General features: G+C 40.9%; 5 protein-coding genes across 7 annotated transcripts; 2 read left to right on the top strand and 3 right to left on the bottom strand.

Moving 5' to 3' along the window:
• Positions 1 to 70: 70 nt before the first annotated feature.
• LOC134019232 (emerin-like) lies at positions 71 to 2,061 on the top strand. The gene is made up of 7 exons (XM_062459908.1): positions 71 to 260; positions 440 to 547; positions 654 to 688; positions 777 to 799; positions 876 to 929; positions 1,035 to 1,091; positions 1,181 to 2,061. Exons 1-7 carry the CDS (start codon positions 179 to 181, stop codon positions 1,401 to 1,403), a joined length of 582 nt encoding a protein of 193 aa, XP_062315892.1. The 5' UTR covers positions 71 to 178; the 3' UTR covers positions 1,404 to 2,061.
• si:ch211-150o23.3 (uncharacterized) lies at positions 1,840 to 6,683 on the bottom strand. Its single transcript, XM_062459902.1, has 8 exons — positions 5,628 to 6,683; positions 5,347 to 5,385; positions 4,922 to 5,233; positions 4,135 to 4,443; positions 3,602 to 3,916; positions 3,232 to 3,381; positions 3,065 to 3,133; positions 1,840 to 2,917 (listed from the first exon to the last, which is right to left on the bottom strand). The coding sequence occupies exons 1-7, from the start codon at positions 5,659 to 5,661 to the stop codon at positions 3,096 to 3,098; spliced, it is 1,197 nt and encodes a 398-aa protein (XP_062315886.1). The 5' UTR covers positions 5,662 to 6,683; the 3' UTR covers positions 1,840 to 2,917; positions 3,065 to 3,095.
• LOC134019231 (uncharacterized) lies at positions 6,438 to 9,903 on the top strand. 3 transcript variants are annotated; one of them, XM_062459907.1, is made up of 15 exons: positions 6,438 to 6,482; positions 6,841 to 6,955; positions 7,563 to 7,609; positions 7,741 to 7,800; positions 7,894 to 7,974; positions 8,276 to 8,353; positions 8,447 to 8,491; positions 8,573 to 8,644; positions 8,766 to 8,843; positions 8,937 to 9,023; positions 9,196 to 9,234; positions 9,344 to 9,415; positions 9,508 to 9,540; positions 9,635 to 9,696; positions 9,819 to 9,903. In XM_062459907.1, exons 3-14 carry the CDS (start codon positions 7,567 to 7,569, stop codon positions 9,685 to 9,687), a joined length of 741 nt encoding a protein of 246 aa, XP_062315891.1. In that variant the 5' UTR covers positions 6,438 to 6,482; positions 6,841 to 6,955; positions 7,563 to 7,566; the 3' UTR covers positions 9,688 to 9,696; positions 9,819 to 9,903. The 3 variants fall into 3 exon arrangements, with proteins under 3 accessions (XP_062315891.1, XP_062315890.1, XP_062315889.1); XM_062459906.1 differs by lacking the exons at positions 6,438 to 6,482; positions 6,841 to 6,955 and adding an exon at positions 7,234 to 7,300 and having other exon boundaries at positions 7,548 to 7,609; XM_062459905.1 differs by lacking the exons at positions 6,438 to 6,482; positions 6,841 to 6,955 and adding an exon at positions 7,274 to 7,300 and having other exon boundaries at positions 7,548 to 7,609; positions 9,816 to 9,903.
• Positions 9,904 to 10,613: 710 nt separating this feature from the next.
• Positions 10,614 to 17,947, bottom strand: slc25a33 (solute carrier family 25 member 33). Its single transcript, XM_062459903.1, has 7 exons — positions 17,788 to 17,947; positions 15,365 to 15,538; positions 13,917 to 13,994; positions 12,707 to 12,807; positions 12,436 to 12,502; positions 11,585 to 11,865; positions 10,614 to 11,497 (listed from the first exon to the last, which is right to left on the bottom strand). Exons 1-7 carry the CDS (start codon positions 17,826 to 17,828, stop codon positions 11,307 to 11,309), a joined length of 933 nt encoding a protein of 310 aa, XP_062315887.1. The 5' UTR covers positions 17,829 to 17,947; the 3' UTR covers positions 10,614 to 11,306.
• Positions 17,948 to 20,922: 2,975 nt separating this feature from the next.
• On the bottom strand, positions 20,923 to 26,410 carry spsb1 (splA/ryanodine receptor domain and SOCS box containing 1). Its single transcript, XM_062459901.1, has 4 exons — positions 26,195 to 26,410; positions 23,264 to 23,326; positions 22,440 to 23,171; positions 20,923 to 21,595 (listed from the first exon to the last, which is right to left on the bottom strand). Exons 3-4 carry the CDS (start codon positions 23,131 to 23,133, stop codon positions 21,468 to 21,470), a joined length of 822 nt encoding a protein of 273 aa, XP_062315885.1. The 5' UTR covers positions 23,134 to 23,171; positions 23,264 to 23,326; positions 26,195 to 26,410; the 3' UTR covers positions 20,923 to 21,467.
• Positions 26,411 to 27,447: the final 1,037 nt, after the last annotated feature.

Raw genomic sequence — 27,447 nt, 5'->3', positions numbered from 1 at the left:
ACCTCTCAACTCAGGAGAGGGCGCTATAGAAAGAATCAAATGTCTTGAGAAGGGAAGCGGAAACAATGCAGCTATCAGATGGGCGGGGTCAAAGTTGTTGATTTTTGTAAGGAAACTGAAATAGTCACCAAAGTTATTTTTTTGAATCAAATACAACAACCTTGATATCACCGAAAGTATGTCTTTGCTAAGTAGTAAGTCTGAACAAGAAATAAGCCAGCTGCTGGATGAATATGGAATCAAGCATGGGCCTATTGTCGGTAAGTTGCTTCTTCAATCCAGAGATTTGAAACCCACATTGGAAAACATACTTTACCTGGTTGTTAGATAGCTAGCCTACATACTACGTCACGTCAACGAATACAGCGATACATACTTAACCTAGATGCAAAAATACGAGGCTGCATACGATATTGTGCTATTCCCATCACACATTTAGGCTCCACAAGAGCCCTATATGAAAAAAAGTTGAAAGAAGCAATGACCAAAGACAAGGGCGACAGTAAGGTGAAATCGTCGCCTGACAAAACCTATTACAGAGAAGAGGGTAAGGAATTACCATACATTCACATTGTGCATGACAACCTACAGTCACTACATATCTATAGGCAAATACACAATTCGCCAAATGAAATATTGGTCTTTAATTGCAGCGGAGGAGGTCACCTATGTCACCTATCGATCTCCAGTAAGTATTTTTAGTTTTGAACATCTTTAATTTGAATTTTATGTCAGATTGCAGTTACTTATGCATGGTCCCTTATTCTTTTTTGTAGATACATGAGGACTCGGGAGACAGGTATGTGAGAGATCTGTTCTGAACCTATGTCGGTTTGATAGCAGACATTTTAACCCAAAGCATCTCTCTGTTGTAGGACTTCATATATGAGGTCGCGGCCAGCCTACTCTGAAAGGGATTTTGTGGATGAGTAAGTACAGAAGCAGCCCCTCAAATTAGTATCAATGTGAACTGTTTCACCAGTTGTCCAAAAAGGGTCAAATGTGATATTGAGCCAAGGTTTCTTCCTTTACAGGAAACCTTATTCAAGATCAAGTGGAGTGGAGTACAGTGGAAGGGATTTTTCAAACGAGTAAGTCCATTCAGAAAGTATTTATACTGTGATTATAATCATCATCTAACAGCTTGGTTGTGGGTCTGACTTAATGCCTCTGGTTTTAGACCCCTTGTGTACGACACTCCATCATCGTACAGAAACGTGTCGTATTCAAAACCAACCGCAGTGAAATCTGTGGGAGACACTCTGAAGGGAGAGAGTGGCTCTACAAGGCTGATTCCCCTCTGGGTTCAGATCCTGGTATTCCTGCTGGTCGCTGGTTTTCTTTATCTTGTGTTTACCAACATGGAGTCAGATACAATTGATCCTTTCAAAAAACTGCAGTGATCTACTGCATTCAGGCATTGGAATTGAACTATTTTGTATCCTAATTTAATGAATGTATTTCGGGTTATGCCATTATATTACTCCTGTACTTTGTTGCTTTAAATATTGATATTTGACAAGTGCGGTTGCATCGTCCAGTGTTCACATTTTAGTACAAGCTATGACAGGTTTCTCTCCATACATAGTGTTCCTACGATTATAGTACATACTGTAATATTGCACAGCATTGCAGTTAACAGAAACTGACAGTAAGGTTGTATTTTTTATTAATGTATGTTGCATGCAGTTTATCCAAGTGAAATTGGTAAAGAAACAAACAACATCTACATTAGTGTCCATTCACAAGCTCTTTTGATGTAATGTAATGCCCAGGTGTTGAATACAGTTGAGGTCTAATTTAGTGCCTTATTAGCATCCAGTATTTTTCCTAAGAAACAATGGTGATTCAGCCCATGTACAGGGTGATGGTTTTGGGAGCTTGCAGTGTCTGATCAAGGTTTAGTTCTTGCTTTCTTCTCCTTAATAAGAAATGCCTAGTAGTCCCCTGCTATATAAGGTTCATGCAAATTATTTCCAATGTACTATTTTAATCAGTCACATCTTTTGTATCCATCCAACTTTAAAACGTATTCATGTCTTTTTTTATATAAATTCCAAATCGATCATTTTATTACTTAGAACTTGTGGGAAATAAATTGATTGTGATGTATGCTTTTAATAAAATCACAAAAACATGTTTTTGAAGAACAGCTTTGAGGTGTTTCTTTTATTTGAAATTTGTTTTTAGCTGTGTAAACTAAACATTACATCACTACAAGTGGATTTTACATGTATAGTTCATAACTAAGTGAAATATAAAATCCTATCCAACAAACTCTAAATAATAAAAGACAAACATGGTAACTACAAGCAGACAGGGCATTGTACTTATCAGCTAGATGCATGTTGTCTACTGCAAAAATATACAAAACATTTGTTCCATCTGCCATGTATACTATTGTTGCACATAGAGATGCATCCCAATAGTGTTGTCATAAATACAAAAAAGGGAATAACTAATAAATACTGTTTACAGGCTATTCACAAAGAGACCTGAGAAAAACCAGTTTGTGACAGTCAAGCTATCTGAACACAAGTATCACCCTGTTAGCGAGCCTGGGTGGACAGTCCAGAGCTGACTTGAGTCAATAAATGGTTTTCACTGAATTCCAGTCTCATATAATTTAACACTTAATTTTTACTTAAAGTTACAGTGCTTGGTCAACAATGTCCAGTCTTGTCCGGTTGCTGATGCTAATTAAGAAACTGGTGCTTAAAGGCAAATGCTGTTTACAGTTCTTGTCTTTAGGAGTAGTGTTGTTGATGGTGTCCTGAAATACCTACAAATATATAACTAGTGTTGTCAAGTTCTAATGAAAGACCTAATAGCAAGATGGTGAGCGACTAAGTAAGGTGCTTTGGTACTTAATTTCCTCACCAATCCCCGCTGGGTTCAGAACCAGTTCTGAGGGCTCCTGGTGGTTGTTTAACAGAACAAGAAAGCCGACTTAAAGCTTGAACACACAATTTACTTCAATTAGAAGCACAGCAACTAGCCAGTGTATACATATAAGAACAGCAGATGCACACAGACTCAAAGTACCTTGACATTATTTCCATACCTTTGGGAATCGATGATGTCTGCGCATCCCATCATTTTATTGCTAAGGCAACATACGTGTTATCCACACCTAGGGACCAAAATTGCATTCAATTAGAAAAATGTTGACAAGAATGCCTAATCAGAACGTGAGCATGTGCTGAGTGTGGATGAAGTTTGAACACTCACAAGTTCTGGTCTCTCTCTCTAGTTCAGAGGGCTTTTTCTCCCTCTTGCATAGCATTCTAGCCACGATGATGATGATCACCAAGGCCACCACAAACGTCAGAGCAGACACTAGCCAGCTGATCACCATGGGGCTCATCACTGGGTCTGGGTCTGGGTACAGAGGAACGCTTCACGGTTACAAGGAAGATCAGTCATGTACTCTTCAATCACAACAAGCATTCTGGAGGGTCTTTTATCACTGTTCTGTATGTGGCAGTGTCAACAATCGCGCTCAGAAACACCCTCTGAAATGTTTTTAATTATTAATTAGATACACAAATGTACAGTTAACACAGATCCAGGGCTCATTCTCCAGGGTATTTAGCCTCACCTCTAACAGATATAGGCAGGGGTTGGCTCTCCCGGGAGACAAAAGTGCGCCCCCCCAGCTGCACCCGGTACAGGCAGTAGTAGTAGCCCTCGTTGGAGCTCTGGGCGCTGGGAAAGGTGAAGGTGACCGAGGGGCTGAGGGCAGGCAGAGACTGACGCACCGTCCCATTGGAACGGATGAGGCGCAGTTGGAATGACCCCCCTGGGTACTGCGGCTGGGTGGAGCAGGTGATACTGAAATTGTGGCCTCTAATGACAGAGCCTGCCGGAGCCTCGATCGAGGTGTTATACCAGTGGTGAGGGGTGAGGAGCTCCACTGAAGGGGGAAATTAGAAAACCAAGGAGAGATGAATTCCAAAATGGATTTGATGCCCAGGGTCCGTCACAATTCCAGAACAAAAGAAAATCAAACGTTTACATCTTTCAATTTTCCCTGTTTGTGTCCGTAATTGCAAATCAATGACATTGGGTTTAACTCTTCAGTTCAGACACAGGAGAACGCGTAGGTAATGTGAAGGCACACGTGTGACTCACCCACGGTGATGTTGACATAGTTGCTAGGCGGGGAGCTGAGTAGCTGGGAGGGGGAAGTTCCCTTGATCCTATAGACACAGCTGTAGCTGCCCTGGTGGAGCGTCTCCACGTCTGACAGCGTGAGTTCGGCCTGGATCTGGCTGGAGTCCACCCTCTGAGTCACCAGCGGGGTGGCTGCGCCCTTCTTGAACAGGTGGAAGTCGCTGACATGGTGTCCTCGCAGGACGGCGCAGCTGAATCGAACCGCCTCCCCAGCGGAGAACACGGTGTGTGGAGACAGCAGTGACAGGTTGGGCATCAGGAGTGCGCCTGCCAGGATTACACGACACACTTACTGTCAGTGCACATCATCATCTGGGGATAGCTAAATATAGCGTACAATGATCCATATATTCTATGTTATATTCTTAGGAAGATATAAAGTGATTCATTTGTTCAAATATTTTATTGCTGCTATTGTGTGTTGTATGTCTGTTTTTTTATATGTATTCAGTAATCTATATGTTTATTGTACGTTTACTGTACATGCACCTGCCCACCACAGTAAATTCACTGTGTAAAAACACTTACTTGGCGATTAAACTCGATTCTGATTCTAACTGTGCACATGGTGTTACCTAAACATCAATAAAGTGTAATAAATTATATCTATGATTGAGAAAGGGCATTTTAGAAGCACAGCGTTAATCATATGCAGCATGCGAGTCCAAGCCTGTGTTTCTTAGTGAAATGCAAATGAAGAGCTCTGCCAAACAGAGATTAGTAGAGAGCCACTCAGGCCTCTCACCTGAGCACTTCACCCCTGCGTTGTTGCCATGGGTGCAGAGAGAGGACTGGAAGATGCTGGAACAGTGATTTAGGCTTGCCTCGTGACCTGAACACTGGACAAGTCCTTGCCATATTTCCCCACTGCCCGGGCCAAACGCAGAGCCACGCAGGGCAAGCTCAGCCAGCCCACAGCCCAGCTCCAGGCACACCACATCAGACACCCTCAAGTCCCAACCATGGTCACACACTGTCCACCACTGGTTTTGATAAAGAATCTCCACTCTCCCTGAACACTCGTCGTACCCGTTGGCTAGACGGATAGGCATCCCATCTGCAGAAGAAAAAAAAAGTGAGCAACACACAGACTGTGCTTGGTTCAGCAATGGTGAGATTTCAAATAGTTATCCCAAACAATTAAAACATCCCAAACAGTCCCAAACTCACCAGCAGCATTGACTCCATCCAATGTGACATTGATGCAGGCTTTGTGTTGGGGCATATAATCAAATAATTAATGCACAGATTATTTTTGGAGGCTCCTGTCTCTAATGCACTAGCAAGCAGCAAGATAAACTTACAAGTTTATTTTAAGTATTTTATTAGAAGCATGCTAGCCTTACACAGTGCTCACATTTAGCAAAAGGTGGATCTAACTGAATCTAATCAATCCTAGTATACGTTTTATGCTATATAAATGTTTAGAATTATCCATGATGAACACTGACCTAATGTTGATAGGATAAGAAGAATCTTCAGCATTTTCGTCACCGTCCCATTTGACCGCAAGACAGGACGCTGGTTGACGTTGGTACCTCAATGCGGTTTTCGGGGTCTGTCAACACTTCAATTGACTCAAATTTGAAACATGAAACCTTGATAGACCTTTGGCTAGTTTGGCATTTAACCAACTACTTAGCCGAGAAGGTATCAAAACGCATCCCTTTTTGGGGCGTTCAATTCATAAAGCAATCGCACACAGCAGACGCACGTGATAAAAAATTCCTTCAGCCGCTGAGTGTCAGAGTTTGTCGCTATTGCTTTTACTACTAGCCTAACCTGGTAACTAACCTCTTTCGTCCAACTCCTTTACCACACAGTGGACAAATATCTATGGGTACTTCATATGTCAGCAACACCATATAGGTTTAAGAAAATGACAAACATCGCATATCGTTAATACTAGTGTAGGTAGTTGGCTACTATTTCAGACAATTTCCCAGGCAACTTGACTGCTGCTGGCAAACTCCGCTAACATTAGCTAGCTAAGCTAGCTAGCATAGCACCGTCAACATGGCTAGGGTAGCAGCCAATAACACAACAGGATGATGATCTGTGCTGTATTATACACCAATGAGATGAACGGAGACACAAATAAACAAATATGTAGAGTATTCACCCTCGTCACCAAACACTTCACTGTACGGCAAGTGATGGATTCAATCGCCAAGTGTTCTGTTTACTAAAATATACAACCGAGACATGTCCACGACTCGTCGCACTTTCACGTCACCATTCCTTCCGCAATGTTTTTTTCAGATGAGCGGCCACTAATCCCCGACAGAGGTCACTCACAAGCCAAAGTATGTTGGCTGCGTCTGAAGTATAATTTTTTTTACCTGTCATTCTCAGTTTACATTTGAAGTCTTGTCAGTTACCTACTCAATCGATGCTGATGTCCACTGTCGTTAAAAAACATGTCCATTCCATGTAGCTGATCAAGGTATCCTGGTAAAATGAACACTGACTAAAAGCTGCCCCTCTCTCTCTCTCTCTCTCTCTCTCTCTGTCTGTCTGTCTGTCTGTCTGTCTGTCTGTCTGTCTGTCTGTCTCAATCTGCCTCTCTGGACTTTGCTTTATTGCACACTTGTCTGCAGTTGGAAGGCCTTTTGTCCAAGAAGTCCAATAAAACTCCCATTTGTTTTCTTCACTGTTTTCAAGGACGTCACATACTTGAGGGTACAACGAACACTTAACTCGGCACAGAATCGGTCTGAATCTCATGCAGATCACACAAGCGAGAAAAGAAGAGGACCAACAGAAGAAACAGATTAATGTTTGTATTCATGTCTGTCATCTCACATCACTAGACAACCCTCAATATCTCTGCACCATCTTCACTATACACATTTGATTACTTGTCCTGTATTTAAATGACAATCGACTGTGTATGTTGTAATTGTGCTTAAAAATGTTTCGTTGTTGATTAGAATACCTCTGGGAAAACTATATTTGATTCTATTAAAATGAGAACCCTTCCTATTTTCATTCATTTGCATGCTGGGTGGCATGACAACTCAAAACTGAAACCAAAAGCTTTAGGCTTGTTCGTTAGGCTTGTTCGTTAGGTTCGTTAGGCTTGTTAGGCTTGTTCGTTTCAACGGCACAAGCTGAAAATCAGGTAGGATTTTTTTTGTGTTGGCATTCAATCTCCATGTACATTATTAGTGTATGTAATATGTTGACATTCAATGTGTGGGACTTTCTTTCACCTGTTTAATCTGGGACTCTGGGAATTGCCTTATCATTGATACACCAAACGTCTGAAGGTTACGTTCTTCGGGTCTAACATTTTCCTAAATGTTGTGTTTAAACTATCTATTAGGCTTAAGTTCCATATTAATTAGATTATCTGTCATCACAAACAGGTTGAAATAATACAGCACAATGAAGAGTGAGGCCATAAAAGCTGTTCTCCTTCTACTCTGTGGTGGGGAAAAACTGCTTTTATAAAATATAAGCATATGTGTCACAGTTTTAAACAGTCAGACCATTGAAACTGAAACTTTCAAACAACGTCAAATGTGTTCACCTGTAATGAGGCTATTTCTTGTTGTGCAGCTCTGGATTTAAGTGTTTGTGGGACAATAGAATTCCCCAGCATCCACTCAGAAGTATCTGGTAAACTCATTTCTCAGACAAAAGACTGCCTCTATTTGCAACCAATGTCCATTTCATGTCATTTGTTATACATAACTTTGTTTGATCTTTTAGACTGTATTAACCTGCGATGTGTCAGAGGAATCAAGGCCTGCCGAGACACACACGGAAAAGCTCTTACAAGGAATCTGAAAGGTGAGTCAGGTGGCTGAGCGGTGAGGGAAGCGGGCTAGTAATCTGAAGGTTGCCAGTTCGATTCCCGGCTGTGCCAAATGACGTTGTGTCCTTGGGCAAGGCACTTCACCCTACTTGCCTCTGGGAGAATGTCCCTGTACTTACTGTAAGTCGCTCTGGATAAGAGCGTCTGCTAAATGACTAAATGTAAATGTGATCCCCATGACATGACATCTATGACATATTCAGTGTCATCCAAAGTAGCCTTTTATATCCTTTACACACTAGCAAACTCGTTAATCCCTTTTTGTTTTTGTATTAGGATGTGTTGTACAAAAGTGTAAAAGAATTGCCAACATCTGTATCAAAGAGCTTCTGGAACCAATCATGCCTCAGTTAGGTGAGATGATGTGGGAAGTGAGACTTCTGCTTAAACATTTGAATACAGTATATAGGTAATATAACTACTTTTCTTTGTGTTTCTCCCATCCAGAGTCACTGTATCCTCAATCTTCATTATTTGTGAATCAGTATGCAGGTATTTAGCTCATTTGAAATAAATACAATATCATAGAAAACATGAGGTGTGTGTGTAACCAAGGTCTCTCTCTCACCATAGACACATTTATTACTGAAATCACTGACTCATTTCTTCACTGCTGGGTTGAAACAGACCAAGCCAAACACCTAGGTAATGAAACATTTAGTAGTCAAGTATTTGAGTAGTTGAGAAAACATTGCTGTTTTTAATTTCAAGGTTGACTAAGAAACATTTACAGCTAGAAAATGTGTATTCACTTTATATCTTGCAGTGTGTTTCGGGAACAGACTTCTAGATGTTGCCCAGCCACTCATCAATGCTGCATCTAAACTCCTCATCAGTCGTGGAGGTTTCAATCACTGGATTTCAGTTACATATTCTAGGAAGGGAGAATATTACTTTACATCCTTTTATTACAAAATATTACTGTTTTTCCTTTCAGCATATGTTTCCTGCTGGCTTACTCAATCTTTGAGAGGCTTTGTGAATTGCACTGATCATCTCGATGACAAGTACTTCAAGGAGCTAAGTAAGAGATGGGCTATACTGGGTATAGACATTCGCTGTAACAGATGTTCCATGTGAATGTATTTAATGATGGATGTACATATATATACATATGTGTATGTATATACATCTTATTTAGACTGATATTAATTAATTATCACATCACTGAATTCAGTTTTAACCCCACCCAACAGAAATCATTGCAGAAAGAGAAATGCGACAGAATACAATAAGTAAGTTAACTCATCTACTGCAAACATTTCTGTTCCTTTAAACAGATGAATCTGTTCAGGTGACACGATACATCTGTTATTAAAGATTATCTTCCATCATTTGTTGCAGGATATCTCACATGCGTCAGCAAACCTTATGAGAACTGGAACTACTGTAAAGAATTTATGGATACAGTTTTGGGTGAGTAATGAGGGATTTAAACTATTGAATTAAAGATGAAATATTGATCAGTGTGGGAGAATTTCATATTGTATTTGTCTGGGTTGATCTAGCATCATCATCTACAAGAAGACAACAGTACAAAGGTATAGATTAACAAAGCATTCACCCAGGAATTTAATGGCGCTACATCTGACGTGAATTAAACAAAATACATTCTCCATATGATTTTAATTCCAGACTACATGATATGTTCATTCCACAAAGTAATTTTGGCAACAGCTAACTGCTGACTTTACAAGGTAATAAGCTTTCAAATGATAAAATTGTACTAGTATTAATTTTACTGCCTACTTAAATTTCTACAGTTTAAGCTTGAATTTCAATCTTAAATTATGTATACTGTTTTTTTTCTAACCAGTAGGTTTGAAGATCTGTGATGAGATCATGCAGAACCTGGGTATGATGGAGAATACCAATAAATTTCTCTTCTTAACCATGAGCATTAATTTGAAATTGTGTGACCTTTCTTAAATGCAGTTATGTTTAATTGGTTTTATTATCATAGCTTACGGTAATACTTGTTAGCTGTCATTGTCAGCAGCCCAACTGTTGTTTCACCTATTGCTAACTACACCTAGTGTTTAGTTAACATTAAACAGTTCTAATGTAAACTCATGGATATCAGCATGTTTAAGAAATTGAAAGTAGGGAGGTTGTCTGCATTTAGTGTAATTTATTGTGTTCATAGATAACACACTGCTGACTTGGTGTTGCTGCATTGTTGAAAGTTGATTTTAAACTTTAAACTTCTTCCTTAAATCAGTCACTCAAAGCCAATTTGTATAAAAAGGCTCGAAAATGACTTCTGCAGATATTATAATGATAATCTCTATCTCTGCACTTTTTAATCCTCACCCCTCAAAACGTTCAACATTTAAAAAGGCAATGCATTTGTTATTATATATCTAACCAAATGTTACTTGTTTATCAAAATACAAATGAATACAATCTTCTTTGGGACTAATGTAATGAAATGTCATGACACATGGTGAATTAAATGGATGCCAAAGTGATGTAAATGTTCATGCAAATACAATTTTGCACGTGTAGAGCATTAGCCCCGTCTTCTTAAGCAAATATTATATCAAAACCATGCAGAATCCAAGTGATCCACACACACACACACAACTGTAGCATCAGATTTTCTAACAATTAATAAAATACCTGTTGATGCAGTTTTATTTAGCCACTGGTCAAATAAGCAATTTTCTTGTCATTATATTGAAAAATTTGCCTATTCTCAAACAAACTAAATATACAGATAAACCTGGATAATTCATGGAAATATGAAAAATAACTAAAATAAAACTTTAGAATCACCACCATGTGCTAATGAATAAGCTGAACTATCATAATGGTCTGTGTTTGTAAGCTTGAAAGGAAAATTCTGTACATACCTAATCTTTTCCCTTCAAGTAAAAAAAGGAAAGAACCTGCCAAGTGATGGATCTTTGTTACATTAACCATTGATAAGAGTAAGAACAGACAATGACTAACAATAAAAATAATACTTATAATAATTTAGTTAATTTAACAGTACTCTATGCAGATTACCTTTATTCTTGTGGGATAGCAAAAACAAAGTCCTGGAGATATGGAGTTTTCCTGCGGTAACGCAATTCTTGAGCATTATCAACATTTTCTAATAACATGCTTCCAGTAAAATTCAAATAGGTTTCAGGTCTTGGGATAACCACACCTGCTTCAAATTCCTCAAGATAAATTATTCTCTAGCAGCCTGTCAAAAAAAAATATTTGAGCTGCAATTGTCTTTTTGCCCAAATGTACCAGTGGTATCCTGTATCTTTGGTGACCCCATTCATTTCCCACCATGTCTTTATTTAGAAGACTACCCCAGCAAGTGGATGATGAGTTCATAGGTGGAGAGCACAATGGCTGTGTTGGGTATCTGTCTGATGAGCTGTGGAATGAGTCCTCTGTAAAAAGCAGCGTAGCCTTCCTCTACTGCTACCAACCTCCCCGTCTGGAAGAAATACTTGTACTTGCTGCCTTCTTCTCGCAGTCTTGTCCGAATTACCTCTGAAAAGATGCAGAGGAACAGTAGAAATTAGATATACTATTCGTCAATTCATTACATATAGGATAGCACATCCTATCAGTGCTTACCGTGGGGGTAGGCTATGCAGGATGCACAGCCCTTTGAAACAGCAGCAGCCATCATCAGACCCAGGAAGACTGATGCTCCTTTCTCTGTGTCACTGTTTGGGGATGTGAAGCGACGCTCAGTTAGGTGTTTCTTCAGCGTCTCATAGATGAGGAAGCAGATCATCGTTTCCGAGATCCCGGCGTAGGACGCGGTAAGGCCTCGGTAGAAGCCCCGGATCCCCTCTGTTCTGTAAACGTAGCGGGCACACTGCATTGCATTCATCTTCTTCTCTCCTCGTGCTCTGAGGGGGAGGGCAAAGAATGTAATTTTAGGATCCAAATACGCTTAAATTTTTTTTTTTTCAAACTTTACTTTTGCGATCTCTGGACGAACCTTCAAATGACAGCATTTTTTGGTTTTAACCCACTTAGTTAAACCAATATTTACTTAATCTTAAATACTAATTTAGATTTTTTAAACTGGTTAAAACCAATGTAGGACAACTAACAGGTAAAACATTTTGTTTCTCATATAGAACCATACGTGACTTCATTCATACGATTGCTCATGTGCTCTTAGCTGAGTAAATATAGACTCTTCCTCTCAATGCACCAGGCTGCGTCAGCATGGGTATTTATGGACGGTCACATGCTAGATCATGCGCACCGCCAAGGACTTTCCCTGTCCCTGTCCCTTTGACAGGGACAGGGAAGGGGATGTGTCACCACATTCAATTCACAGAATTGAATGTGGTGACAATAAAACACTACCTAGACCCACCTAGGACTCCTCAGAAGTAAAACTCCTGAACACACACATGCTGGAATTACAGTCTCATAAAAAGTAACAAGTGAAATAAGTTTGTACACACTTTTTTTCCAACTGCATCCTGGTCTTGACCATCCAGATGGGGTTCATAAGAGAGTTTGTAACAAAGGCTAAAACATGAAAGAAAAAGGGGTCATGTTACCACATGGGAATAAATCGTTTTCTGACAGGAGCAGCATATGCTGAGATTGTAGCTTTATGATTTCATTTGGTACAAAAGACAGGTGTTGGGAGCCTTGTCATTCTTCTCTTCATCCTGCACGTGGAGTAGTTGTGTGCTAACCTGACGTTGTATGCAATAAACACTGTCTCACCTGCAAACCCTGCCGAGGACATGTGCACCACCCCACTGTTAGGAACAAAGATGCCATTGAATGTCTCTTTTGACTTCTTGTAGGCAGCAAAATAGATAGCTCTGGAAATCAAGAAGAGGGTACATTAAAATCTGCAAAAGTAAAAAAAAAAAAAATCTAGCTAAATATAATCCTAAACCTTAGTTAGGCATGCGTCTTTAACAAGGCAGCGTTTTGAAAACGGCACAGTGTGTTTATGTAATCATCACATGGCTGCTGCAGTGAATCATTAGTCTGTTCAGAGCAGTCGGTTCACGACTGCCTGCCCTCACTCGCCCCCTCTCTCTCTCTCCGTTATGCTTCTGGAACAACCCGTGTCAGAGCACCAGAATGAGCTGAATAAGCACTGGGAGAGAGAGGCCTCTGGACCTATTCTGAAAGTGGGCCTTTGAAAGTTGGGCAATGGAGCAGCCAAGTCTCTGACCAAAAGGGTGTTTCTTTCAATAACCACTCATTTATTCTTTGGATATGCATTTTCAAATGCATATCCATTAGGCCACTGGTTTACTGTGAGTGTTTCTTAAAACAGTACAGTACACCAAGGCCTGGACCCAAGACAATCATGCATGAAAGATACAAATGTAATGAATTAAAAGGAAAATCTTATCAGCTCAAAGAAATGTGCAATGCACTATCTAGCATGTTTTCTGAAACTGGTATTACGGTCTGTTTTTATTACACTGTTTTAGCCCCATTGTGGGCATTCTCACCATGAATGCTTCAACTTCCCTGCTCCCTTGGTTACATTGACATCTTAAAATATTGTGACGGTTGCATGCATGGTTTCTCAACAACGCTACACTGATAAGCAGACATTTACATTTAGTCATTTAGCAGACGCTCTTATCCAGAGCGACTTACAGTAAGTACAGGGACATTCCCCCGAGGCAAGTAGGGTGAAGTGCCTTGCCCAAGGACACAACGTCATTTGACACGGCCTGGAATCGAACCAGCGACCTTCTGATTAATAGTCTGATTCTCTAACCGCTCAGCCACCTGACTCGTTCCTTGCATTTTAAGAAAGGTTCCAGTTTTGGGTCCCTTCTCTCAAAGCTTGAAGGGGAAATGGAGCTAACGGTGGATTCTGATCAAGTAGCCCATCAGTATCAACATGGTGTTACATTGGTGTTACCCTTTCCAAATGCAGACAATGTTCAATAGTAGAAATTACCGTGAAGGAGCAACACCAACTAGATTGGGCCCCAGGCCACGGAAAAGAGATCTTGGTCCCTCTTTTTCTAGAATTGACCTGGAACAGAAAACAAATATACTGTAATTTAAAAACACAAACACACCCACAGGTTAACTGAACACCACATCTATTTGATTATTCCTGAACCTTGTATCGAACAACTGAGCTTATGTCAACTTAACTGAGGCTAAACGTACATGTGTAAATGATCACTAGCTTTTGAGTCAAACCAACATTGCCCTGTGACACTCTCCACCATGTTCATAAGCATTTGTTATGAACAGGCCTCTGCTGTGTACATTTTAGAAGGAGTGCACCATGAACCCTGTCTCCCCTGGTGGGCTGACAAACAGGGTACATCGTCACTCCTTAAATTATAACCAGACTGACCTTTATTCCACAAAGCACACTAACAGGGCTGGGGGGAGTTGATAACTAATGCACAAGTTAAGCTCTATAAAGTACACCTGTAACTGTTTGCACATCTCTATCACTTAACACCCATGGTAGAAAATAAATGCAAAAAGGGTTTCAATGGTATAAGAGCCTGGGTGTCAAAAGCCAATATGGTATTGTGATACCAAAATGGTTTCCTATTGACTCATTGTCAAAGAAAATGCAGAAATGATCACTGGAAAAACCAGGATTAAAGGGTTAACCTATTCCTGAGCCTCATGGGGAAATTAAACAACCTCAGGGGGTGATGGATGAAAGATTAAGCAGTCTTTAAAACTAGGCTTAACATTTTAATTGCAACATCCCAAAATTCAAAGAAAAATAAATCTATCAAGGAAGCGGTTACATCGCAAGTTTATGATCTCCAAATCGCTCGTCCGAGTCCAGTCCAAACCGGTTTAGGGAAATGGCCCCAGCAGGCCTTGAGGTGAGTAATATGAGACTGTGGCAACGACATCACACGACACATCTTTTCCCACGTGTTCATTTCTGCACGCAGTGGTGCTGTGGTAACCACCTCCCCGAAACAGGCCTCAGGAGAGGGGCAGACAACTCAATAGGTGCCTGAATTCAAGTGGGTGACACGGGTGAGGGATGGCCGGGTATGGTTGGGTAGATGTGAGCAGGGTGGAGGGGTGAAGGGTCTCTGGTCAGACTAGGAGGGGACCTGTTAAATACCACTGTACAGATAGAAACACATTGTTTATTCAGCCTGCTGTGCAGCCACATCTGGCATGAGCAAAAACAACATCCCTATGGCAACATTGCCATGACCACACATCTGGGTTTGGATACATTAGCAGGCTCCTTGGCAACTAGCCACTGTGACAGCACTATCAACACACACACAGGCAATCTAGAACTGACAGATCTTTTTGGTTTCCCTTCCCCAAGTCAACATGGTAGGTTTAACGTTCAAGATTGTCATGTGTGTCAGCACACAGCAATACCAGCAACAGGATCCAGCTTACCGTAAGACCTGCAGCAGGCCTGGGGTGACCGTCCCTGGTCGGATGACTCCAGCGCCACTGAGGGTGCCCAGCTGGACCTGGAAGACTGGCCTAAGCGACAGACCCGAGGACTGCAACCGGGTTTTCAGCACCTCCAGGGGGCAGGTCATAATTGCTCCCACCGTGCCACTACATCTGGAAAACACCGTTTATGCTCAGTTTAATCATCAGAAGGCACACACAAAATGACCGCCCCCCTCCTAGAACAATTTCAGTATGTGTTGGTTAAAAAATAAAATTAAATAATAATAACACTTGGAATACTCGAGAAATCCAGTATTAACAATGTGACTCAAATTTCAGCACTCCATGCATGTTATTTAACACAGAACATTATTATTATTATTTTTTTGTGAACTAAAGCCTAGGCCATGTTCTATGCTCTTATAAAAGACAGTAAATTCCTCTGTCAAAAGTTTGTAATTCAGTGAATCCACACCTCTCCCTCAAGGTCAGAAGGTTCATAAGATAAGACTGTTAAAAAGGGACAGTGGGGCAATCTTATTTTGCTCTACAGGGCCCCGTTCGTCGTAAGGGTTGAAGCTAAGTTAATCAATTGTCCCTTTAGCCCGTTAACATTAGCGAGATGAGTGAGAACAGCAAATATCGGTTCGTCAACGGCTGATCCGCATCCAAATCATGTGGTTAATTTCAATCAGGCTAAACTTATCAGGGAAATTGCACGTGCACGTCCTACTTCAAAAGGCAGGAAAGGTCGATCACCAAAACCGTGATTTTCTAACGGTATGATGGCGGAAAAGACGAAAGAGAGAGCGGTGATAGGCTATTCTCGCCATCCGAGCAAACTATTATAATGAGTCCAGACAATAAGCATGTTATCATGGCTAAGTCAAACACCGCCACCGCGGCCAGAGCAAGACAAGCAGCTTGGCAAAAAATTGCCGATAAGCTAAATGCGAAAGTTTTGGGGAAATATATAGGCTCATTTTAAGTGCCTCATTACCCCAATCAATCAGATCACATTTCTTTAAATGTGCCTGCTGGTATAGGCTTAATGGAAATTAATAATCGAATGAGATCTTGCTAGCGAAAATAATGATCTCAACTCTTTCAGAATAAGTAGGCGTTTTTTATCTTAGCCTGAAAATTAGCTCGCTTAACCGCTTAGCGAGCTACGACGAATACCCCTCAGGCCTTAAATGGGGACTTTAAACAGCCTGCCTTGCAAGAGACAAGCTTAGTACAAGGTAAAGCCAGCTTAGCCTAGGTCTGGAGGACAATGTCCTGTAGTGGACAGGTTAAGGCTAGATCTTCATTTACAAGCTTAAGCTACCCAGTGGGGTATAAACACAGGCAAACTAGGGACAAGAATTTGGTTAGGCAACTTTGCATGTAGTCTGACCAGTTTTGCCATGGAAAAAGAAAGTAGTTTGCAGTCAAGTGAGCTAGTTGTGTAATTTAACATTTCATAACAAATAATCTACATTTTAAATGTTTCCGAGTTAAGATTCTAGAACAATTGTTGTTGGCTACGTTTTTACGCCCAATCATAATGAGGAATATCATATTAAATGACTGTATACACCTGGTTAGTCTAGCTAACATAAGTGTATCTAAACAAAATGGAAAAATGCCAGCCAACACGTTAAATTGATACTAATTGATGCTAATACATGCTAAGCTACGAAAGGCAGGCTAGTGCAGACTTTGGAGGATCATATTATGCAACACTGCCGTGAGGACATATTCTAAGGTCAGACTACGAACAGAATCCGCCACTTGCCAGACAGCTCAGGACCCTGGCAAGATAAAGGACCAATAGCTTCAGGTGAAACATGTTCATATTTATTGCTCAACAATCGTGTCATAACATACTAGTTATTTGTGTTTAAATTAATGGTAAACTGTTCAACTGTCACTGACTCACGAGCTAGTCACATTTAGCAACGTTAGCTCGCTACGCTAGCTAGCAATAGCTGGCCGTAGTCGTCAAGGCAGAGTACTAAGCACCCACGCAGCCGATTGACTATCTCACATCCTATGTCTGTGTAATGTAGAAAAAAGTTAGCTCTAGATCACTTGTAGTTTAAACTACGCTAGTTAGCTAGCTTAGCTGTGCTAGTTTTAAGACACCGGCCGGTAGTATTTTAGCCTTACTGTAGCTGTCTAGCTACATGTAGCTAGTTATTTAAGAAGCCTTTGTCTGAAAGTTTAGCACCACTAACAGAGAACTCAAGTTCAAAACGGAATGTTTTAACAAGATATAGCTAGCTACCTAGCTATACAATTTTGTTCCACGACACGAACACGTTTCACTCGCGCAAATAGTGTGCCGATATAGCCTACGATAAATACATTCTGGTAGGAGGACCTTCTGCATACTGCTTAACGTTATTCTTAGAATTAACAAAAAAAACACTTACCCCCCTGCGAAGAGATGCAAAAGTGTGTCTTTTTGCACCATTTTTAATCTTTGACCATACTCCTTTTGTACCTCTCAATGTAAGTAAGGCAAACTGAAACAGCTGGCCTGCTCAGTCGCAGCCGGTGTCCGGGTTTATGCTTTCCCCGTCAGTCCTGCGCAGTTTGCATAGAAAACACAAGCGTCATGGGGGCTGGTCAGGGGTGTTGTTCATGACGTAAGCAGGGTATAACCTCAGAACAACACAGGTATAGTTAAAGGAATATAATACAATGTACAGTGGCTTTTTTTTCTTTTTCTAGAAGGCCCATATTATATATTTATTGAACATGGGAAAGAGGACAAATCTTCCCTAGGCCAGTTGTATACAAATAAATGGGCAGGCCAAAATCTAGGTGACTTTATAAACAATAAACAGACACTTAGAAAATATTCTAAACAAGTATATTAATAAAAATTGACATCAGATGTCTTTTATAGTAATCTCAGGTTTTTTTCTGAGGAGGGAATAAGTTAACATTTGGAAGAATCTGGACAGGTCCCTTATTAAATACAACCATTATTTCAGATCATGTTGAATAGACGGCATGTCAGAATGTTAACCTGAACAGCTAGTTTAACAGTATTAAAATGTATTCATGATGTTAGTGGCACTGGGCTGCTGGACTAAGAACATACTGGTAACACTGGTTCTGTGTGTCCTGTAAATACTTTAGTTTTCATATTGTTTAAACACACCACCTTTTTTTATTCAACAGCCAGCTCACATTACCTAGAAAATAGAGGCGAACAGCGTCAACTATGGGTAAACATGACACCATTACTTCTCACAGTGGCATCTCACATGGTGTTATGGACTCACAGCCAATAGGAAGTGGAGGTGTGTATCTTGAAGTAACAGTGACTAGGGCTCATTCACACATATCTGTATGGGTTTAACCTACTGATAAAAAGTGACCAGGTAGTTTCTGGAAATGTGTACAGTGACCACATGTAGCTGTGTGTCAAAACATCCCCAAAAAATTGATATTTTCTTAGTCCTGGGGGTAATTCCAGAAATCAGGTTATGCGACATGCAAGTTAACTATCCAGCTGATACAGTAACATTGCTGTGCGTCAGCTGGAGAGAGAACTTAACAGGTAATAGGGGTGGACGGTATAGAAATATACTGGTATGAATTTTGACTACACCGTGCTAACCGCGGTTGAGCCTTCCAGAAATAAGACTCGTTACAGCCCCATTCATGGCATAAAATCACCGTACTGAACTTTAACACAAATGTCGCAATGTTTTGAATTTAAAAAGGCATTGAATACTTAATATTGAAATTTAAACACCACCGAATGTGTTGGTTTTGAATTCACCTCTTTCAAATTGAAATATTAATTTATTTCATTGTAAAAAAATAAATAAAAATCAGATTCCAAATTCTAGGTTCGGAAATTCAGGTTGCTTAAATTCAAACAGTAAAATTCAGATCATAAAAAAAAATTCAAGCTTCAGAAGTTCAAATAGAACAAAATTCAGGCTGCTGAAATTGGAATAGTGAAATTCAGATCCCCCAAAAATTCAGATTGCAACATTCAGGATACCTCAGACCGAGGCCTCCCTCTTAAGACCCCAGCCAGGCAGTGATTGTATGACTGATCTGCATGTATGACTGCCTACAGCTACACCTGGATGAGAGGGGCCTGAGGAGAGGTCTGCTGTTGGACCCTTCTCGGAGAAGTGAGATGCTTCAATTGCATTCAGGCTCGATTGCCTTACCCATCCTTGGTATCCCGGATGTTGCCATCTCGATTTTTTTTTGTTATCTGAATTTTCGAACCTTGAATTTTTGGATCAGATTTTTTTTTTACATTACAAAAAAAATCATATTTCAATTTTAAATAGGTGAATTCAAAACTAACAAATTCGGTGGTGTTGAAATGTAAATATTAAGTATTCAATGCCTTTTAAAATTCAAAACATGATGCTATGGAAGCAAATCAGTGACAAGATATCTTCCGCATCCGGGTATGTCATCAACCTGCTTTCTGGAATTCCACCCAGGTTAGTCTAACTCTGAACCTTAGCAGTGGTAGAAGCATTGGATTTCCTTATTGAGCCAGGAGAATTACTGATCAGCACGTTGGCTTTACCTGTCAACATGAGTAAGCAACAGTCTGGCAAGATTAAACATTTTCTTCATGCGCTTATGAAAGCTGTTTTTTGTTTGCCCAAGTAGTATTAACTTTCCATGTCCAGCACATTCCCAATCCAAGAGAAAAGAAAGTAGAGTTGATGCACAACATAATTTATGATCAACTTTTACTAGGTAGTTACAATCTACATCAAGGAATACAAACAAAATGAGAAACTGCAAGCTAGGGTGAGCAAGTGTGCTGTACAGCTTATTCATGCTTTGCCCAATGACAAACAAGGAGTACATCTGCACATTTAAAAATACTACTATAAAAATTTATTGATGGGTATTTTGCCATATCTTGTTGAACCCCCCCCCCCCCCCCCCCCCTCCCAAAGTGGATGAGCTGGTCAGGATGATCACTGCACTGTATATTACAATGCATTCACACAAAAACAAAGAAATAGGTTACCTATTTAAAAAGGCAGCATATCAGACCTGCTTTTACAGCTCCCAAATTAATATTTAATAACCACTACTGTCCTGTATATATGCCAAAAGCAAAGAGGGACAACAATGAACATGTTCAAAGACTTTTGTACAATAATTGTATTGCTTGGCCAATAATAAAAAAATAAAAAATAAACTCCTGCTGGTTGCATGCTACAAATGACCACAACATTTCTTTTTGTACTTTGTTAATAAACAGCTCTTGGGTAATGGCATTGTGTTCACAGTCTAGGGTGCCGAAACAGTATAGAAACAGGCACTTTAAATATTGCAGAGAAAACCTGATAGGGAGAACTATAACCTCTCTGCACTAAGGTACCAACAGTTGAGTTTTACTGTGACAAACAGAAGTCAGATACTCTGTCCAGGAAACCCCAAAACTGTGCAGCATATACAGAGAGCTATAGATTCAACATAGATTAGCCACCATATCCTAGCAGTGAGTGGGTTGTGAACAGTAACCTGACGTATTCTGGAAAATCTTCAAAAGAAATCTGATTTTGAACATTTCACCAAGTGGAAATGTACAGTTTAAAAGGAGAACAGCGCCACCCTGTGATCAGAAACAATGCTGACATACCCCGACTAATCTCTGCCAGAGACTAGCATGTCAATAGAAAATATTCTAACTAGCAGGATATTATTTACGCAGCCATCATATTATTAAAATTTCAGTATAGAGGTCTGGGTTAAAGCAGAGGTACCATCAAACTCAATTCACTGAAGAGACTGGAAGAGGACTGGCCAAAAGGCCCGTCACCATCTGGTCAGTATCTGCATAGTTTTCAGCCCATCACACACACAAGTCCCACTTATATGATTGTAGTAAGCCATAAAAACAGGATCATTATTTTTAAAACTAAGACACCAGTAACCCCATCCAACGTGGGTGTGCTCAGGGATTTAGGTTATAACAGGCCTTAGTTCCGAGTGAGCCCCGAGTCAGTTCTGGAGGCCCCCCGCCCCCCCGCCCCTCCCAGAGAGAGACAACGAAGAGGGGCAACACTGTGGTGTGTGCAGTGTCGTTACACGTGGCGGCAAGAGGTCATTGGTAGAGTAGGTAGTTCTTGAGGGAAGCTGGTAGGGGAAGGCCATGGATTTCTCCCAGGCGCTCCCTCCCCAGAGCCACCCTCACAGAGCGCCTGCAGAGGTCCATCAACGGGAGGGGCTCAGCTGTGGGCAGAGGACACAAACACTGTCACTTACAAAACTCACCAACAACTGTGTCATTTACGATCCATTTATAGGGTTTTAGAGACACATTTCAGGTATTGGTTCATCTGGGCTGTTAGAGGGCGGGGAGTGTTTCGTCCTTTCCCTCAGATAACAAATGTCCAAGCTGAAACAGAAATTTCTAAATTGTGTCAAGCTACCCCAATCCCCATGTGACATCAGGATGAAGAAGTGTTATGGCCCTGACACATACACTCCTAACTAATGTACAGCAAGGTTACGCTACACCATGTTCAATTCCTGCGGTCTCTGGGCCATAGGTCAGATGGCTGAGCGGTTAGGGAGTCGGGCTATTAATCAGAAGGTTGTTGGTTCGATTCTCGGCTGTGCCAAACGACGTTGTGTCATTGGGCAAGGCACTTCACCCTACTTGCCTCGGGGGGAATGTCCCTGTACTTACTGTAAGTCGCTCTGGATAAGAGCGTCTGCTAAATGACTAAATGTGAATAGGTTAAGAAGATTAAACAAATTATGTAATTGCACCTTTACCAGGTGTGGTCTTGGCAGGTTTGCATAATAGTTGGACAAGGGGTTTGGCAAACTGTACTTTGGTGCTCTAGGGTAACCTCAAATCGGCAGGTTTTCATTAAACCAATCCTTGGGCGTCACACCCATGTTCATTGCATCAATAAACACTGAAACCGGGTCCATGACCTAGTTATAAAATGACTGCCGTGGCCAACGTGCAGCCACTGTTACTCAAGCTTCCCTTGAGGGCGGCAGAAGAATGAAGGATTAGGACACAGTACAGGCAGGCAGAGATGTCAGTGTGGCTGGTACTTACGATCTAGTCCATTTATGTACCGGATTCGGATTTCACAGTGTCCCCACACTGCACTAACGACAGGATACAGTTTCCTGCCCTTCAGTCCTCGAAAAGCAACTCCTAGATACTGTCCGTCCACAATGTAACTAAGAGTCCCCTCGTCCATGTCCAACACTACCAAGAAGGAGTCAGGCACTATGAAGGTCTCGTCTGACTCCAGGAAGGCTGGGTAAGTTTTCCCTGTCTGGTTCTTGCCGTCATGGAATAGTTTATTCCTCCCCAGGTCCCAGCCCCAGGACTCATGGTTGTTCCCTATCAGGGCTGTGTAGCCTACAGAGTGCAGTGGAGCTTCACCCGTTGCCACGCCAACCACAGCATGCGTGCCCCGCTGACGCATGGCCCAGCTGATCTCCCAGACGTGCAGTCCCCGGGTGTAGCCCACCCGACCCCGGATGGCGTCTGTGCTCTGGGCCACGGGATGACGGTGGAACACCAGCTTGTTGTCGTCCTTGACGAAGATGTTGAGGGAGCGGTCGTCGTTGTTCCACGAGTGCTCCACCTGGGCTTCCTGGTTGACCTGGGGCATGTCCAGCAGCAGGTCCAGCCGGGACGGCTTGGTGTGGTCCAGGGCCTGCAGCTCCAGCTTTAGGGGCCGAAACGCTGGATCCCGCATGTCGATGGTTTTAATGCCGCCTGGGACTTTCTGCCCCATGCTCCGGGTGGTTAGACCAGCACCCTCCTCTCCACCTCCTCAAAACGAAGAAAAAGGGAGGGGAACAAATCAATTTGTGCCCCTTTGCTCTCTACCTCCCACCACCCGTTTACCCAATCAGGGGACTGACTTTGGTCCCGGTGTCACTAGTTGCCAAGAAACAGGGGTCAGGCTAGGTGTTGGTTTAGCCCACCTAGAGAGATTAGACAAAAGATGAGAAGAAAATGTTAATCATTACACACATACACTACTTGTATAAGAAGAAGACCTTCAAAAGGCATCAAAAGACACCGTGGCACCAATACAGGGGAATATTTGGTTCAGTGGGTTAATGGCCCTGAAATCTTCACCATGACCTCATCTGATGAGAACACAAAAGGTACATAGAGTACAGTGTGCAGATGCTACAGTGCATGTTTGTATTTCATAATGGTTGGTGTTAACCCACAAGAGACCTTCACTGTCTGTTATTCAAAACACTTGAGTGGTTTCACATCCATGTGATCCTAGGGTAATACAAGATTGAGACTTCCTGAAAATGAGCAATGAATTTAAAAGAACGCTGTTTTGATCAAAACAAGTTAACTTAATCAGCCACTGCATATATCTATATAGATATAGTGTGTGTAAAAGAATATTGAGCAGTACTTGGGAAGGAAGATGTCACTGTCAAATGCAACACAACCTTAAACTGACAATGACAATCAAAACTTTTCACAGCAAACAAGAGCAGTGATTTCAAAATCTTACACATTGTTTCAGTCATGACGAAGCCTTTATGATTCACACCGTCTAGCCAGTTATCCTTAAAAACAAAATACAAAAATGCCCACACTGTTGTGCTATACACCATGTTCGCCAGCCAGTCTAAAACCAAAAACCCACCATTTCCAAAAATAGACAATATGGTCCAAAAAAAACCCAGCCATTTCCTATTACATAATTGTCTAGTCAGAAGATACAGGAAACGCAATAATAAAATGTCTGGCTTAAAAATATAAAACATGCTATGGCAGTGTTTTCAAGGGAAACATTGGTGGCAAAGACTGGACCACAAACTGTCAAACTGGCAGTGGATACGGCTGTAGACCTCAAGAGTTGGCGCCGTATGTCTGATGAGAACCGGACAAACTATACACTACATCTGTGACAATAATGTGACTGCATTTTATAACGCAACCAGATTAAGACTGACTCAAAAGCCCTCAATACCTGCACGCCCTTTGCACGTGCTCCGACACTTGTAATTGATTCTTTATCATGTCATAATGAAAAAAGAAAAGGAAAACCCTACAGTTAGTGTACATCTGTTGCAAAGCCATTCAGGGAACTGCGATACGTTGAAAAACTGGCTTCTGGGAAGGCCCCTCTAATTAAATTGTAGACAAGAGTTCATTGAGAAGTGTTTTGGCTCTTTTTCTAATGCAAGTAAACAACCGTTTAAATGGGTCATGTCTCCTCAGTGATGACAAAACGGGAAATAAGGAAAAGCAAGCAGCGGGTGGTCAGCCTCTGAATGTAAACAATCTCTTTTTCAATGCCTGTCCAGCCTTCAGGGAGAGTGAAACATGTTCATTTGTACACTTTGAAACTTTGACACTGTTGAAATGTAACCATTTCCCCCTCAGTCCACTGCTGATAACTACACATCCTCAACATTCATAGTAAACAATGTTCAGAAATAGTCACAACCTCTAAGAATTTGATCCTTTGTCGCTTCAATCCTTGGAAAGGTAGCAGGGGCTTGTGTCGCGGTATTTGGGCAGGAATCCGACAGCCAGTTGGGGGTTCGTGGGCCCCTAGGTAGTGAGCTGATTGAAATGCCGGAGAGGCCTTGGTAGATTAGCTGAGCTGAAGCACCACTTGTCTTCTGCAAAATCTCACGTTTTATACTTGTAATAAAAACCTGTTAATTAGGGGTGTAACGATACACTCAGCTCACAATACAATACGTATCACGATACTGGGTGTACGATACAATACGTATCACGATATTTTGAACAACATTTTAAATGAAACTGGAATTCAATTAATAGATTTATTTCCAAAACATTAAAACATTTTCAAGAATGTTCTTTGTTGTACATACAATTTAGTTAACTCAGTTCATTTCAGTGAACGCAATGAATGCACGCATGACGCAGGTGCAGAGTAGGACACGCACTGGTAGCTCAACCAATAGGATCAAACGGACGTCACATTGTAAAAATATTGCCATAACTACGATACATATTGTAAAAATGTTGTATTGTGATATATTGTTCCACGATATATTGTTACACCCCAACTGTTAATTCAACCCACACCTTGGTAATGTGTGATTCACTAGATTGTTTTTGTCATGGAGTTTTCAATGGACAACTATACTCCCATCGAGACTACCCATTTAGCCACTTCATAATTAATTTGAAGAATTCCACTGAAATTCTAAGTAGTAAAATTAAAGCTGGCATGAGTAGATCAAGGTATAAAGCATTAAGAGTTACCATGGTTCTAAAGACAGATTACTTCAGTAGCGTTGTCAGGACCACCTGCATGCAATTGGACCAATTAGACCAGATTAAAATCTGCATTGCCAACCTTTTTGGCATAACAGCCTACATATTTTGGACCTCATTTACGGGTACTAAATGTAGTTATTAACCTAACCACTTTCGCTTGTAGTTACTGTGGTAGAATCCTGTGGGTATAGCGTAGCCTAGCGTAGCCAGGATGAGTCCATGCGCGAACATTCGGTCAACACGCGCCAACAACAATCAATGTTGACTTGTAACATTGAAGGCTATGCAATCGTTCCGCGTATGGCTACTTTGTTACACAGGAAGTACATCGCTAACATTTTAGCCACACACAGGCGCGGCACAAAAACACAATCTCCTAACATTCCAACGATAATTATTATTACATTTCAGCTCAAATGTGTGTTTTACAAATTCTGTACTGCAACAAGCAACATTTTATAGCCATCTCGAACATAATAATGAACATAGAAAACCATGAACAAACTCGAAAATCCACGCTAAAAGGCACCGTATATATCATAGGCGGATATCAAACTCACCTTGGCAAGAGTCTTATGAAAACAATAAAATAACAGATACAATATTAATATGTGACTTCTCATTCCCGGCCTACTCCATGTCTGTTCGTTTCATCCCTCCTCTTTCCTCTTTTGGGTTGAACATGAATTAGGTAAAATGATGGCTGCTGTAACATCTATCCAGTCACGTGGTAAATAGCTCCCAGCTGCTGCACTAGATTAGGACCTCCCTTGGACGTCTTGACCGTAGAAATAGCCTACTATATAGCCTAATGGAGTATACAATGGTCGTTATGTTAAGGACTTGTGTTGATGACTTGGAGAGCACGGGTTGATATAATTTGACGCTCGTTATGAGTAACTTGACTTTTCACAAACGTTGCATTCTTTGTAATTACTTCCTGACCAAGAAGTATATTAATGAACCCTTTTTAAACTTTACTATTGGATTGGGGCATCCAAATTGATGAGGGTTACGAAATGTAAAAAATATTATAAATGTTTTCAGCACAATGTGTAGATTATGATTTAAATAACAAATTGGACTTTGGTTTTGCAACGTAAATGTACGCTGTACAGGTGTTTTCGGAAATATGTTATTTTTAAATATTGAGAGAAAAATATTTATTTAACCTTTTGCAAAAATTAATATTAAAGAAAATAGTTTAAAATATAGGCCATAAAGTTTGACTAGTAATTTGACCCAGATTCACCATAACATAATTGGACGCAATGTTTAATTATTTATATAGGGCTACCAATATTGCAATGTGTGTTCATTCATCCAGTTTAAAGTATCTCAACTGATGTCAGAAGGATGCATCACTGGATGGGAAGTGACGAGTTGAACATCCCCTGCCACTCTAGTGCTCACTCCCAGGCAGAATGTCCTGTAAAGTAAAGCCATCCTGGTAGAACTGAATTCACTCAGAGGTAAAGAAAAAAAAGTGATGGTAGACGGTCAATCGAGATGAATCGCTTTCATCCTTTATAAATCAACTATAGCAGGTCTGATGTCATCCCATTGAATTTATATCTCTGCATACAGGCGAGTGTATGTCCTGATGAGTCAGTGAAAAGAGTGTACCAGCATCCTCCTGAAACAGTGGCGTGCCACAGTGTGATATCGTGTTAATCTGTTGCCATCTAGTGGCTGTATCCTACACATTCATCCGAATACATTTTCGTTTCTGATTGACACTGAATTGAATTTAGTATACATTCTTGTTTAGATGTTCTCAAACCTTAGTCTAGAATTACAGTCACTAGACATG

Source organism: Osmerus eperlanus, chromosome 4 (genome assembly GCF_963692335.1).
Source record: "Osmerus eperlanus chromosome 4, fOsmEpe2.1, whole genome shotgun sequence".
Classification (NCBI taxonomy): Eukaryota; Metazoa; Chordata; class Actinopteri; order Osmeriformes; family Osmeridae; genus Osmerus; species Osmerus eperlanus.
This window is presented reverse-complemented; position numbering and strand designations above follow the sequence as displayed.

Bases quoted from the DNA above. Each gene is read 5' to 3' on its own strand.
- LOC134019232 (XM_062459908.1), top strand. From the start codon at position 179: ATGTCTTTGCTAAGTAGTAAGTCTGAACAAGAAATAAGCCAGCTGCTG. The intron at 930-1,034 runs GTAAGTACAGAA...CTTCCTTTACAG, and splicing joins GAAAGGGATTTTGTGGATGA to GAAACCTTATTCAAGATCAA. The intron at 1,092-1,180 runs GTAAGTCCATTC...CTCTGGTTTTAG, and splicing joins GGAAGGGATTTTTCAAACGA to ACCCCTTGTGTACGACACTC.
- si:ch211-150o23.3 (XM_062459902.1), bottom strand. From the start codon at position 5,661: ATGCTGAAGATTCTTCTTATCCTATCAACATTAG. The intron at 4,444-4,921 runs GTGAGAGGCCTG...TAATCCTGGCAG, and splicing joins CGCAGGGGTGAAGTGCTCAG to GCGCACTCCTGATGCCCAAC. The intron at 3,382-3,601 runs GTGAGGCTAAAT...CTCTGTACCCAG, and splicing joins CCTGCCTATATCTGTTAGAG to ACCCAGACCCAGTGATGAGC.
- LOC134019231 (XM_062459907.1), top strand. From the start codon at position 7,567: ATGAAGAGTGAGGCCATAAAAGCTGTTCTCCTTCTACTCTGTG. The intron at 9,024-9,195 runs GTAAGAGATGGG...CCCACCCAACAG, and splicing joins CAAGTACTTCAAGGAGCTAA to AAATCATTGCAGAAAGAGAA. The intron at 9,235-9,343 runs GTAAGTTAACTC...CATTTGTTGCAG, and splicing joins AATGCGACAGAATACAATAA to GATATCTCACATGCGTCAGC.
- slc25a33 (XM_062459903.1), bottom strand. From the start codon at position 17,828: ATGGTGCAAAAAGACACACTTTTGCATCTCTTCGCAGGGGG. The intron at 12,808-13,916 runs GTAATTTCTACT...CTTGATTTCCAG, and splicing joins GTTGGTGTTGCTCCTTCACG to AGCTATCTATTTTGCTGCCT. The intron at 11,498-11,584 runs GTAAGCACTGAT...GCATCTTTTCAG, and splicing joins CTGCATAGCCTACCCCCACG to AGGTAATTCGGACAAGACTG.
- spsb1 (XM_062459901.1), bottom strand. From the start codon at position 23,133: ATGGGGCAGAAAGTCCCAGGCGGCATTAAAACCATCGACATGCGGGAT. The intron at 21,596-22,439 runs GTAAGTACCAGC...CTCTGCCCACAG, and splicing joins GTACATAAATGGACTAGATC to CTGAGCCCCTCCCGTTGATG.